Below are 14,648 nucleotides of genomic sequence, written 5' to 3' on the forward strand. Positions count from 1 at the left end.
TAATTGACTTAAACCAGGCTTTTTAAAATCTGCATTAAAAATTACTGGCTTTATGAAAAGAAGTTTTTCCTAACTCGTCCCATTTTCTTTTCTTTCTGTCTTTTGTTTTTCTTTTTTTGTAAGCCAGGGTGTATCGGAATAAAATCCTGTGGGCCATTAGATCAGCGGTAGACATTTCGGGCCACGAAGTTTTAAAGGTTATTCCCTTATTATAGGTAATAAAGCAAAAGAAAGGCATTTAGTAAGTGACCTGGCCCAAAATTACAGAACCAGAATTGGAATTAGCGACTCCTTCATAACTAGATTTTCTTGGTTGAAGATATAGTCTTCGTTAAATTTTTGAATAGGTAATGCATTCACGTAGTTCAGGTATCAAGAAATGTAAACAGATATGCAATACAAATACTTCTTGGCTTTGAGGCCATCTGCTGCATCTTACTCAGATGTTAGCTTCTTATCCTTTCAGATCATTATTATTTTTTTTTTAAGATTTTATTTATTTGACAGAGACATCACAAGTAGGCAGAGAGGCAGGCCTAGGGCAGGGCGGAGGGGGGTGTGGAAAGCAGGCTCCCTGCTGAGCAAAGAATCCAATGCTGGGCTCAATCCCATGACCCTGAGATCAAGACCTGAGCAGAAGGCAGAGGCTTAACCCACTGCGCCACCCAGGCGCCCCCAGATCATTATTTTATGCTGTTACAGTTGTGTGTTCTCCTCCCCCTTTTGTAGACATTGGTTCTATACTGAGCACATTTTCTTGCACCTTGGTTTTTTCTGTTATTTTTTATTATTATTATTTTTTAATTTCATGTATCTTGGAAATTACTTCATAAAGGTCTCCCACCCCACCTGGCCCCTGGCCCCCCTCCTGTCCTTCCCTCCTTCCCTCCTTGCGCCCCGACCCCCCACACCAGTCTCACTCTAATTTCTGAAAATACTCCTTAATGAGAATTACGGAAAGAACCCAAGTAGAAGATGCTTCTGACAAGTAATCTTAGAAGGTTTTGAGGAAGCTTTTCATTTCCGATTTGACTCAGTAATTTTGTCCCCGTCACTATTAACAAAACCATCTCCCTCACCTTAAAATGTTGTGTTTGAGAACTAGATAGAAAAGGGTGTTGAGAAATATTTGAGTTGGTTAAAAAAATCTGTTGATTTCTTTACTTGGTAATTTGAGTCAGGGACCAGCTTGAGAGTTGCCTCTACAAGCTTCTCGTATGCATGTGGATTATGTGAACATTGTAGAGGACTGCTTCACGCGATTGAAAGGACTAACTGACGTTAAGACTGAACACTTGAGAGCAGTGCTTTTCAAAATGAAAAGCATGGAGTTACAAGAATTCTAGGATCATAGAATTTTTGTGCTTTTATTTTGATAATTAAAATCATTATAAGTATCTGCTGGACCCTTTTCCTTATCACAACAAAATACTGTTAACATAGTGACCCATATTTGCATTTAATATTGTGTTTAATGGTTTTAACTTTCAAGATAGTGTTTTTCAAACTGGGATCTGTGGGCATCCTGTCAGGGGTCCTTGAGAATTTGACTTTTCTTGAAAATATTTTTCAAGTTTGAGAAACACTGTTTCAGAGGAATTTTATATGTCTAAACAATTGATATATCAAACAGCAACCAACTTCATCTATTTATGAATAGGTCCTTAATACACTGCCTTAAGCCTGTTGCAATGAGTGAGCTTCTGGTAGCTTTCGGATGGTGTACCATGCATTTGTCTGAAATTGATTTTTACAAGTATTTTCCTCCTAATATGAACTGACTTAATTCTTTCCAAGTTTAAATGGATTTTCTGAGTTTCTGATGGGTTTCTTACATAAGAAATTGAGTTAACTTTGACTTTTTTTTTTCAATTTAGGAATTGATTCTGAAGGCCACGCCGCTAACTTTGTAGAAACAGAACAAATTGTGCACTACAACGGGAGCAGGGCCTCATTTGTACAGGCAAGTGGCCGTGGCCGTGAGGCGGCCCGCCAGCCCTCCTCTGCTTCCATCGGACTTTCTGCTCTGGTGTTGAAATTTCCCTCGGCTCCCCTGCTTCTTAAAGTAATACTGTTGTCGGATATGTGGGGAACGTTCCCTCAGAACAAAGCTACTCCCTTCACCTGGCGCTCACCTGCCTACATTTCCTGCCCGTGAATTAATTAAATCCCTACGGAGAGGGGAGGAAAGGAGGTCGAAGGGTTATGGAGGTGGAGCTACTTCCCCGCTTCACCCCCTCCACTTCTTCAAGGCAGTGATGATGGCACAGAAGGTAGCTGGCGAGGGCGTTACACACCCAGCATCTTTGGGGGCAGTCTGTCCCCTGTTGCCGCCTTACGGTGCTGTGGGTCATTTGTTCTCTAGAACAGTAGTGGCTCAGCGTATTTGTAAGTTCATGAACATTCTCATTCGAGGACCAATAAAGCATTTTCTAGTTTTACCATCATGTCCGACTACGTGACAGACACAACTTAATAATTGCTTGTAGATAAATTCATTTATTTTGGAGCTTAGGGGAAACACAGAACTGTGCCCTCCCCAGGTAGTAAACGTGTATATAAAGCCAGGAGGAAAAGTCCTTTCTGAATGTATTCCCACGGAAGAGGAGCTGTAGGAGTGGGTACCCACAGACTGCTCTCATAGTTGGTAGATTGTAGTCATGCTTTTCCCTTTGCGGTCAGTGATGCACACACACCCCAGACAGGAGATAAGCTGAGAAAAACAAGTTTGTGTATGTGTTTCTTTTCATATTTCTCTTTTTCTTTTAGACTCGTGGATCAATACCTGTTTTCTGGTCTCAAAGACCAAACCTCAAGTACAAACCACGGCCGCTAATCAACAAAGTAGCAAATCACGTGAGTATCTTCTATGCTTTTCTCCTTGGCTAAAAATAGGAGTTTCGTGTCATGAATCCGAATCCTCACGAGTCAGAACCCAGCATCTCTGCAGCCATTCTCTCTGGTTCCGGCACCTGCTGAACCTCTGGCCCAGACGCTGCAGAGATGGCACATTGGGAATTCGGAAAACTCGTGGATGATGGGACAGCATGGCGGATTCAGACTTTAGAGGTCCTGTAAGATTTGCAGCTTCATGGCATTCTGTAGTCCTCGGTGTGTTCTGTTTGAGGCCGTGCTCGGAATTAAAATATGGTATTTTCGCTCAGAATCTAGCGGCTTATAATGGCTGCGTACGACATGCTATTTAGAACGCCTTGAAGACCTGGTCCCAATCCTAGTGTCATTCTTTCAAATATACAAACAGCACATTGAAGGAGATACTTTAAAAAGTTTTATAAATATAGTGTCATTTGGTAAAGCATGTAATTCTTTTTTCTCTTTCTAGATGGATGGTTTCCAAAGGCATTTTGATTCACAAGTAATTATTTATGGAAAACAAGTAATAATCAATCTGGTAGGTTTCTTACTTGTTTCTTGGGGGGAACAAAAAAAACTTCACATTTGAAAAAATACAACATGTACCATTTTAACTGTTGTGAAGTGTGCAGTTCAGTGGCATTAATGTACTCGAAAGTGTTGTGCTCCTCACACCATTGACCATTTCCAGGACTTTGCATCACACCAAACAGAAACCCAGTGTCCGCTAAACAATAACTTCCTGTTATCCTTCAGCCCTCAGCCCCTGGTAACCATCTACTTTCTACCTATATAAATTTTACTATTCTAAGTTCCCCATGCAAGAGGATCATAGAATACTGATTCCTTTGGGTCTTGCTTATTTCATCGAGCTTAATGTTCTTAAGGTCTGTCCACGGTACAGCATGTATCAAAATCTCATTCCTTTTGAGGACCGGATAACATTCCTTTGTATGTTCCATACTTGGTTTATCCATTTATCTGTCGAGAGACATGAGGTTGTTTCTACATTGTAGTTACTGTGAATAGTGCTGCTCTGAACATCAGTGTGTAGGTATCCATTTGAATCCCTGCTTTCATTTCTTGTAGGGCTATACCTAGAAGTTGATTGCTGGATCATATGGTGATTCTAGGTTGAACTTTTTAAGGAACCACCACTATTCTTCACGGTGGCTACTTTTACATTCCCACTGCAGTGTGCCAGGGTTCCGCTTTCTCCACATCCTTGCCAACACTTGTTATTTTCAGGGTTTGTTTTGTTTTGTTTTTTGATTGTAGCTGTTTTTATGGTCCTGGAGTGGTGTGTCATTGCGGTTTTGATTTGCATGACTAGTGATGTTGAGCTTCTTTTCATGTATATATTGGATAGCTGTATGTCTTCTTTGGAGATAGGTCTACTCAAGTATTTTGCTCATTTTAAATCAGGGGGTGGTTGTTTTTGTTGAGTTATGGTAGTTCTTTATATATTCTGCAACTAATCCCTTATTAGATGTGCTTTGCAAATGTTTTCTCCCATTTTTTTGTGTTTTTTTGATAACTGCTAGTTATAGGTCTATTCAGATTTTCTGTATTTTTGTGATTAATATTTTGGTAGATTGTTTCTAGAAATGTGTCCATTTCATCTAGCTGGCCTGGTTCATTGATCTACAAATGTTCATTGAATTCTGTTACAATCCTTATTATTTCTTCAAAATCAGTAGTAATATCCCATCTGTCATTCCTGATTTTTTTTTTTTTTTTTTTTTAAGATTTATTTACTTGACAGACAGAGATCACAAGTAGGCAGAGAGGCAGGCAGAGAGAGACGGGGAAGCAGGCTTCCTGCTGAGCAGAGAGCCCTATTCAGGGCTTGATCCCAGGACTCTGGGATCATGACCTGAGCTGAAGGCAGATGCTTAACCCACTAAGCCACCCAGGTGCCCCTATCATTTCTGATTTTAGTAAATTGAGTCTTCTCTTTTTTCTTGGTCATTATAGCAAATAGTGTGTCAGTTTTGATCTTTCAAAGAACCAGGTTTTGGTTTCATTAATTTTTTCTCTATTTTACTATCCTTTGTTTATCTCTAATCTCTTGTTTCCTTCCCTTTGCTAGCTGGGAGTTTCATTTGCTGTTCTTTTTCATTCTTGAGGAAGTGTAAAATGAGGTCCTTGATTTAAGGTCTTTTTTTAAAAAACATTTTAGTTATTTATTTACTTGAGACGGGGAGAGAGAGAATGTGAAGGTGTGCGAGCAGGCGTGGGGCAAAGGGAGAGGCGGGAGAGAGAATCCCAAGCAGACTGTGCTGTGAGTACAGAGCCCGAGGTGGGCCTCCTGTTTTACAACCCGTGAGATCATGCCCTAAGCCAGAATCACTAGTTGGCCATCAGCTGACTGAGCATTATTTTTCAATGTATGTGTTTATAGCTGCAAATTTCCCTTAGTGCTGCTTTGGCTTTATTGCATAAGTTTTGGTATATCGTATTTTGTTTTCATTTGTCTCTGTTTATTTTCTAATTTCTCTTGTGATTTCTTCCTTAACACAATGATTGTTTAAGAGTGTGCTGTTTAGGGACGCCTGGGTGGCTCTGTCAGTTAAGTGTCTGCCTTCCACTCAGGTCATGATCCCAGGGTCCTAGGGGTGGAGCCCCATGTCAGGCTCCCTGCTCAGCGGGGAGTCTGCTGCTGCCTCTCCCTCGGCCCCTCCCACCCCCACTTGTACGCTGGGACATTCTCGCAAATAAATAAATAAATAAAATCTTCAGGAAAAAAAGAATGTGCTGTTTAATTTCCTCATATTTATGAAATCTCTGGTTTTTCCTTGTTACGGAGGGTTAGCTTCATTCCACTGTGAGTAGAAGAGATACTTTGTATGACAGTTACTGAATTTGAATATGGAATATTATGAAGACTGGTCTTGTGGCCTAACAGCTACTCTGTCTTAGATACTGTTCCACGCACACTTGAGAAGAATGTGTATTCTGCTGTTGTTGCTTGGAGTGTTTTGTTTATGTCTGATTTGTTCGTGGTATTTAGGTTGTGTTTTCCTACTGATCTGTCTGGCGGTGCTGTCCATTACTGAAAGGGAGCTGTTGACATCTCCAGCTATTGTAGAATGTTTCTCTCCCCCTTCAGTTCTTTCAGTGTTGCTTCCTTTGTTCTTGGGCTCTGATGTTTGGTGTGTGTGTATCTTCATTGTTTTACCTTTGTGGTGAGTGGACTCTTCTATCACTATATAATGTTATTCTTTGTCCTTATAACAGTTTTTGACTTGAAGTCTGTTTTGTCTCATGTTGCTAGAGCTGCTGCTGCCCTGTTTTGATTACTAATTATTTGCATGCAATATTTTTCCATCCTTTTACTTCCAGATTACTATGTTTTTATTTTTATTTTTATTTATTTATTTATTATTATTATTATTATTTTTTTTTTTTTTTAAAGATTTTATTTATTTACTTGAGAGAGAGACAGTGAGAGAGAGCATGAATGAGGAGAGGGTCAGAGAGAGAAGCAGACTCCCCATGGAGCTGGGAGTCCGATGTGGGACTCGATCCCGGGACTCCAGGATCATGACCCGAGCCGAAGGCAGACGTCCAACCAACTGAGCCACCCAGGCGTCCCTTATTATTATTATTTTTAAAATATTTTATTTATTTATTTGACAGAGAGACAGAGATCAAAAGTAGGCAGAGAGGCAGGCGCAGGGGAGGGGAAGCCGGCTCCCTGCTGAGCAGAGAGCCTGACTCGGGGCTCGATCCCAGGACCCTGGCATCATGACCCGAGCTGAAGGCAGAAGCTTAACCCCCTGAGCCACCCAGGTGCCCCTTTATTTATTTATTTATTTATTTAAGATTTTATTTATTTGACAGAGAGTTCACAAGTAGGCAGAGGCAGGCGAAGAGAGAGAGGAAGCAGGCTCCGCGCTGAGCAGAGAGCCCAAAGTGGGGCTTGATCCCAGGACCTTGAGATCATGACCTGAGCCAAAGGCAGAGGCTTTAACCCACTGAACCACCCAGGCGCCTCTACTTGTGTTTTTAGATTTAAAGTGATTGTTTTATACAGCATATGGTTGGATCATGTTTTTTAATTCATTCTGTCAGTCTGTGCCTGTTGATTATAGAGAGTTAATCCATTTATACTTGAAGTAATTACTTCTTTGTAGAGATTTAGTTCTGCCATTTTGTTCTTTGTTTTCTGTACGTTTTATAGTTTTTTTTTTCCCCCTTGTCTTCCTCTATTACTGTCTTATATTGAATTTTTTTGTAGTTATATATTTTGATTACCTTCTCATTTTCTTTTGTTTGTATTCTGTGGATATTTTCTTTTTGGTTACCATGAAGGTTACATATAATGTTTTAATTAAAGTTGTAATATTTGGGGTGCCTGGGTGGCTCAGTTGCTAAACGACTGCCTTCGGCTCAGGTCATGATCCCAGGGTCCTGGGATCAAACCCTGCATTGGGCTTCCTGCTCAGCAGGTGGGGAGCCTGCTTCTCCCTCTCCCACTCTCCCTGCTTGTTTTCCCTCTATTGCTGTGTTCCTCTCTGTCAAATAAATACATAAAATCTTAATAAAAAAATAAATCAATAAAGTTGTAATATTTAATTTGAATTGGTATTAATCAACTTCAGTTTGCATACAAAAACTTGATTCCTGTAAAGCTTTGTCCCTTTTTATGTTATTAATGTCACAATTACATCTTTATACATTTTGTTCCCAGTAATGTAGATTTATAATTTCTTAAATGCATTTGACTTCTGAGTCCTGTAAAATATAAAAAAATGGAGGTATGGATCAAGATTATAGTAATGCTGCCTTTTATATTACCTTCACAAGAAATCTGAATACCTTCACATGGCTTCAGCCTGTTTATATTCTTTCATTCCAACCTGAAGGATCCCTGTTAGCTTTCCTTGTAGCCCGGGCCCAGTGATAATGAGCTCTCTCAGCTTAAGAACGTCTTAATTTCTCTCATTATTATTATTTTATTTTACTTATTTATTTATTTTAAAGATTTTATTTATTTATTTGACAGAGAGAGTCACGGTGAGAGAGGGAACACAAGCAGGGGGAGTGGAAAAGGGAGAAGCAGGTTTCCTGCCAAACAGGGAGCCCGATGTGGTGCTCGATCCCAGGACCCTGGGACCAAAGGCGGACGCTGAACTGACTGAGCCACCCAGGGACGCCATTCTCTCTCATTTTTAAAGGACAGTTTTGCCAGATACAGAATTTTTGGTTTAGGGTTCTTTTCTTTCAGTGCTTTAAGTAGATCAGTCCCTGCCTTCTAGCCTCCAAGTTTTCTGAAGAGAAATGGGCCTGTAGTCCTATTGAGAATACTTTGTATATAATGTGTTTTTTTCCTTCTTGTTGCTTTTAAAATCCTGTCTTTCAGTAATTTGAATAGAATGTGTTTGGTATGGGTTTATTTTATCATACTTGGAACTGGGTGAGCTTATTGGATTTGAAGATTTATGTCTTTCATCAAATTCAGGAAGTTTGGGGGCATTTTTTTTTTTTTTTCCCTTTAAAAAAAGACCTCTAGGCTTTTCTCTCTCTCTTTGCCTTCTGGGACTCCCAGAATGGATGTTTGTATCCTGGTATTATCCGAGACATCTCCAGGGCTCTGCTCACTTTTCCTTATGCATTTTTCTTTCTGTTCCTCAGACTTGGCTAGTTCACTTCTCTCATCTAGAAGTGGGCTGATTTGATTTTCTTCCTGCACAAATGTGCTCCTAAAACTCTGCTAGTGAATGTTTAATTTCTGTTTGGTACTTTTCAGTTCCAGACTTACTTTTTAGTTCTTTTGAGTGATTTTTGTTTGTTTGCTGGTAATCCTATTTTGTTCATTTACCGTTTTCCTGGTTTCCTTTTGTACCCTGTGTTTTCCTTTAGCTCTGAGCATATTTAAGACACTCGTTTTTTTTAAAACCCTTTTTCTGATAAGTCTTCTGCAAGGATGGTTTCTGTCAGTTCATGCTTCTCAACTGAATAAGCCTTGTTTTCCTGTCTTTTGTTATGCCTTGGTATTTTTGTTGTTGAAAATCAGGCACTGGGTGGTTATGATACGGTAGCTCTGGAAGTCACATTCTCCTTTCCCTGGATTTTGTGGTGTTTTTGTTTCGATTGTTGAAGGCTGTAGTAATCCATTTGTTTTCAGATGTTTCCCAACCAGTTTTGTAAAGGCTCCCTTGTTTATGCTCACTGAAGCCTCTGTTCTTTGAGCTCATGTTCAGCTAATGTTTTGACAGAGATTTCTTTGAATGCCAGGAACCAAAACTGACAAAGGCAAAAACCAAAAAAGAGAGAACAGCCCCATCTTTGAGCCTCTGCAGATTGTTCTGTGCTGGAGCGGTTCTTCTCTGGATGGATAGGCTAGCCCAATCATACCACTCAGCCTGAGGGGAGGGCTCCAGGTCTTCTCAGGAACTGCCAGACGTGCCTCTTGCCTGGGTGTACATGTGGCATTCTAGAATCCTCCTTATACGTGGCTGCTTCTGAATGTCCTCATTTTGCAGAGTATCACCCTGGCTTCTATAGCCTGTAGATGGTTTGTTCTGTGTTTCCCGAGATCCCTTGCTCTCGCTGGCTGTTGGTTTGTAGTTCTCTTGTGGCGTGTATGAGCCATGTCCACGTCGTGCCCTGCTCATGTTCAGAGTTGTGCGATGCAGAAGACAGGTAAACCCATCCTTCAGGTCAGAACAAAAACATAGGCGGTAACTTGCAGATAAGGTCTGGGGCCCTCTCTCCAGTTTGAGGAGGTGAACCGAGAACCTGGTTGTGGCTTAGGACTGAGACTGTTACTGCCCCAGGGACTGGGTGGGGTAAAGGCAAGTAAAAATGTCACAGAACTGTCCGACAGTTTTGAAGATAGCTTTTTTTTTTTTTTTTTGGTTGGCCATTTGCTTCATTGCTTTAAACCTTTGATTGTTTTCCAGAGCTCCTACAAAGGCGGCTCAGATAGCTTCTGTTGTTTTCAGTGTTTCTGTGTGAAAACAAGAGCTTGGAGCTTCCTGGTCCACCATTTTGCTGATGTTGCTTATCTCCTTTTAAAGGAACTTAAAGCTGTGGTGTTTTCCATTTTTTACAGGTGAATCAGAAGGGCTCAGAAAAACCACTTGAACAGGCGTTTGCAACAATGGTGTCTTCCTTGGGCAGTGGAATGATCAGGTACCTCCCTACAAATCAGGTCTTTTCAGATTAGATGTGCACTTACATATCTGGGGTCCCTCCTCACCCATGGGCATCCGTTCCCACACTCCCAGTGGATGCCGGAAACCACACATGGTCCTGAAGCCTACGTTTAACCGTGATTTTCCTTAGACTCACATACCTATAATAAAGCTTAATATATAATGTTGGCCCAGTAGCAGATAAATGGATAATAGAATAACAATAATAGTAGAATAATTAAAACAATATATTGTAGGAAGAGCTGTGTGAATGTGGTCTCTCTCAAATTACCTTGCCGCACTGTAGTTGTAAGCGATGTGATGATGTAAGGGGCTCAGTGCCCACGTGATGAAGAAAGCCCAGTGATGTGGGCACTGTGATGGAGCGTCAGGCCACTGGCAGCCTGACCGCATGTCGGGAGACCGACTGCTTTCAGACCATAGTTGACTGGGAGCTAACACTGTGGGAGGTGAAACTGGATAAGGGGAAACTACTGTACATAGATCTCACTAGACATTCGGTGTCCCCCCACTTTCCAAAAGTCTGTGTCACACTGCTTCGCTTTTACAAAAGACCCACGTTGCCTCCTGTTGTCGCTAACTGAAAGAAAGCCTAAGATTTTATTTATTGACACACAGAGAGATCACAAGTAGGCAGAGAGGCAGGCAGCGAGAGAGGGGCAAGCAGACTCCCCACTGAGCAGGTAGCCTGATGTGGGGCATGATCCCAGGACCCTGAGATCATGACCCCAGCCAAAAGCAGAAGCTTAACCCACTGAGCCACCCAGGTGCCCCTGATTTTTCACTTTTTTGAGAAGGTCATTATCAAGCTGATGGAGGGGGAGGTCTTTGTAAGAGCAGAGTGGCCTGTGGCATGAGGCAGACATTTGGACAGCAGGGGGCACTCTTTGTTTATGTTACTTTAGGTCCTGAAAAGTTCCGTTGGAACACTCCACCTTCTGGTAGAGTGGAGTCCTGAATTATAGCTCAGCTTCCCCCCTCCCCCAGCAATACTAGATCAAAGCATGATTCTGTTGGCTTGAAGTTTTTCTCTGACACAGTTATATTGCCCAATAACTTCTTAAGGGTCAGATTTTAATTTTGAATTTTGTGAAAGTTTGGTCCCTGATCAAAATCCCCTCTGTGAGGCTCTGTGTCGCGTGGCCACTGGGTCATGAATTCGGGTTCCTCGTGATCATTTGGTGTGATCTCTGTGGTCCTGACCCCCACATGAGCTGGAGAAGTTTACCCTGGCATGGAGACCTTGTCGGGAGCGGCAGATTTGCCTCTGTACGTCACCAGACTGCACTTGCAGACTCTGCGTGGCCTTGTCAAAAGAGGGGAATCCTAGAACATCCCACAGCTGCCCTGTGGAAAGGTGTGAGGTCCTGAGTCAGCCCGTTTGGAGTTTGTTGCAGTAGGAAACTGGGCAGGAGGTGAGGTGCTGTGGTAGGAAGTGGTCACAGGCACTGGGGAGAAACTTTCCAGAGAAATAGTTTGGGGTTATTTAGGGAGAAATTTTTTTAACTTATGAGAAATTTTAAGCATCCACAAAAATAGAATGATATAATGAACCTTTGGGGAAGAATTTAAGTGTCTTTCCTCCAACTCAAAAGTTCTAGCAAATTCGTCAGATCCCCACGCCATGCATACTTCTGCTTTCTCACAGTGGAACTTTCTTAAACATTCTCTGGAGGACTTAGAGGAACTCAGAATATACCTTAGACCTGAAAAATGAGAATCTCCGGGGTCCAGCATGCATACTCTGAGAGTAGTTTGTCTGCTGGGTGCTGTGTACCCCCTTTTCGGTGAAGGTCCTCTGTCTGCCCCAGGGGCTTGCCGAGACACACTTGTCTCAGAGTCGTCTTGGGTTTGTAACAGCCGCTGACTTTGAGAATGTGCAGTGTCAGTCAGGGTCTAGAGTTAATGCCCTTGGTTTTTCCAGGAGCTTGGAGGCCACACACAGCCCTCACCTAGAGAGTGAAGACCCAGAGCTGTTGTCATTTTCCTTCTGTGAGCTCGAAAGACCACTAGATAGAGGAGCATATTAAAGAAGTATATTTTTTATTTTAGTAAATTGTTTTTAATTTAGTAAGTCCATATTCTAGAAGGCAGGGGGAAAGATCAGTCTGTTGGTTAAAGGGAAATTAAATGGTATACTTATTGTCATGTTTCAGATATTGGTCTATTGGATTGATTCACTTTTTAGTGGTTCAGTGGTTGTTGCTTTGAGTAAATTAAGTGAATGACCAGAAGGAGAAAGGTCATGTGGTTGCGCTTCTGAGGAATGGTAAGCCTCGTTAGCAATGGGAAGTTTTCCTTTTGGGAACTGAATGAGAAAATGAGCTGTGTAAGCTGACGTGTCTCTGAGCATTTCTTCCTAGAACTTGGAAAAGAAGCAGAACTGCTTGACTGTTGGGGTCAGAAGCAAAATATTACATTTATAGTCCTGCGTTGCCAAAATGTAATTCTACAGTTCATTCTTAGGAGATACAGTGTGATTTTAGAAGGATGTACGCTAAGAATCCCAACACATTTAGGTGCTAGCTAGCTGCTTATATCCTTCAAGCCAGTCTAGGGCTGTCACTTCTGTGGGAGTACCCTGAAGTGACTGTCCCTCTGTCACTCTTGTGGGAGCGGCTTCTGGAAGAGCTTGTCCCACTCCAGCTTCACCAGGTCTAGCCTCGGGGCTTGTTAACCTCTGCTTTTTTACTGATTTTTAAGGAGACCGTTCTCACCTCATCAGTGAGATAACCATTAAGGTGGCAGGAGCTACTAGACCTGCTTGGAAGCCCACACCCTCCTGATGCTCCTTCGGTCTGTTGGAGCGGAGGGAGTGATGTGGGGAGTGACACGAGGGCAGATGCCTCCTCTGACTTTCACTGTGTAGGCCAGAGCTCGCTGTCCTTCCAGTCCTCCTAGTTATGACCTGCCCTGGTTCCTGACGACTCCCTTGACTTTCAGGAATGGGTTCATGATTTTCTTTTCCCCTCGCTCTCAGTTGGCAACATTTTCCAGCTCACAGTAGGACACCTTCACTGTCAGATGTGTTCTGACCTTCAGAATTGGACGTGTTAAATACCAGATAACTAAAAGCAATTAATTCAACCATTGCCGATGGGCAGGAAGAGTCCCTCTGCCACATTTATGTGAGATGTACACATAGTGCTAAAGACAGCGGATGTTTTGATTTGTTAAAGAAGGTGATGGACAGTAGGTGACCAGAGTGGGGGCCGTGCTTCCTTGGCGCTTCCGACAAACCCCAGTACATATCCGACAGTTGTCAAGTCCTCCTCGCACTAATTGAAGTTTGACCCTTTTGAAAATTTTTACGGATTTGAAAAATAATAAAAAGGGACCTTAGGGTCCCTGAGGGTAGGGAATATACCCTGGTTATTCATTTGGCTACGGCTCCTTTATATTATATACCCAGTTGCTGTACCGGAGTTCACTTCTGCTTTGTGCTGGCCGCCTTCTCTACTCCTGTCTCAGGGCATGTAGAAGAACACGTGAAGATAGATGAGTGTGTGTGTGTGTGTGTGTGTGCGTGTGTGTGTAAACCCCACACACAGTGAAGAAGAAAATCCGTATGCTCAAACAGAGGCAAATCAGCTTGTGAACGTAGTAGTAGAAGGAAAGTGACTAATCTTTGGTCAGTTTCTGCGTATTTTTCTTTTGGTAGATACGTTGCCTTTGACTTCCATAAAGAATGTAAAAATATGAGATGGGATCGACTAAGTATTCTCGTGGATCAGGTAGCAGAAATTCAAGATGAACTAAGGTAAGCTATATCATTCCCCTGTGGAGGATTTTTTTTTTAAATTCTTAAAAGCAACCCAAAGCCAGGTATTTTCACGTTTTTTGAATCAGCTGCCACTTACTTACAAAGCTTTACATAATTGAAGTTCAGGTACTAGTATTTTTATGTTCAGTTGTTTTCACTGAGCAGTCTGTCGCAGATCTCTGATTTTGTCTCTGTAAGGATGGTGTTTAATGGCTTTTCTGTTTCATAATACAGGTTCAGATAAGTGTTCTTTTTCATACTAAGCATCTGGCTTGTTTTCTTTCCTCTTCCTACCACAAAAGATTGAGCCGCAGTGAATCACTCTGGGCATACATTTTCTTACTTCTGTGAAAAATATTTCCTAAAATAGATTCTTGAGAGTAGGATTAATGGTTCAAAGGGTCTGAATAACTTTATGGTACTTTCCATGCGTGTTTACCGTGTTATTTACCACATTGGCTCCCGGGTTTGTGGTCACCTCAGCACGTGTCTTCACTTACTCTAAAGCCAGAAAAAATCATGTTGTTCTGCCTGTGTGTAGTTCAATCCCTGGCAACCCACGGGTACTTTTTCATGTTAGTTGCACAGTAACATAGTAGAGCTTTTTCCCTCGGCATTTCTGTTTTTAGAAATAATATTTTGTACATATTAAGTAGTAGACTGCAGTTAGTTAAATCTGCTCTCTTTTCCTACAAGGTTTTATCCGGAACAGCTAGTGAAGGGGGACTGACATACTTTGTTACTGGGCTAGAGTGACACCAGCTGGACTTGGGACACTGTCAGAGGAGGGGGCTCCTTTGGTTTGCTCCTTAATTGCTGCCGTGCAAGAGTGTGAGAAGGAGGAT

At 41.9% G+C, this 14,648-nt stretch overlaps 1 protein-coding gene across 2 annotated transcripts in view; it reads left to right on the top strand.

Moving 5' to 3' along the window:
- SACM1L (SAC1 like phosphatidylinositide phosphatase) overlaps window positions 1–14,648 on the top strand; it is a 60,613-nt gene that overhangs the window by 34,182 nt on the left and 11,783 nt on the right. For both annotated transcript variants that reach the window (XM_059389552.1, XM_059389553.1), the window contains 5 exons: window positions 1,878–1,963; window positions 2,770–2,856; window positions 3,344–3,412; window positions 9,938–10,017; window positions 13,702–13,800. In XM_059389552.1, the coding sequence (XP_059245535.1) occupies window positions 1,878–1,963; window positions 2,770–2,856; window positions 3,344–3,412; window positions 9,938–10,017; window positions 13,702–13,800 (421 nt within the window). The remainder of the gene's footprint in view (window positions 1–1,877; window positions 1,964–2,769; window positions 2,857–3,343; window positions 3,413–9,937; window positions 10,018–13,701; window positions 13,801–14,648) is intronic.

This window comes from Mustela nigripes, chromosome 2, assembly GCF_022355385.1.
Source record: "Mustela nigripes isolate SB6536 chromosome 2, MUSNIG.SB6536, whole genome shotgun sequence".
Taxonomy (NCBI): domain Eukaryota; kingdom Metazoa; phylum Chordata; class Mammalia; order Carnivora; family Mustelidae; genus Mustela; species Mustela nigripes.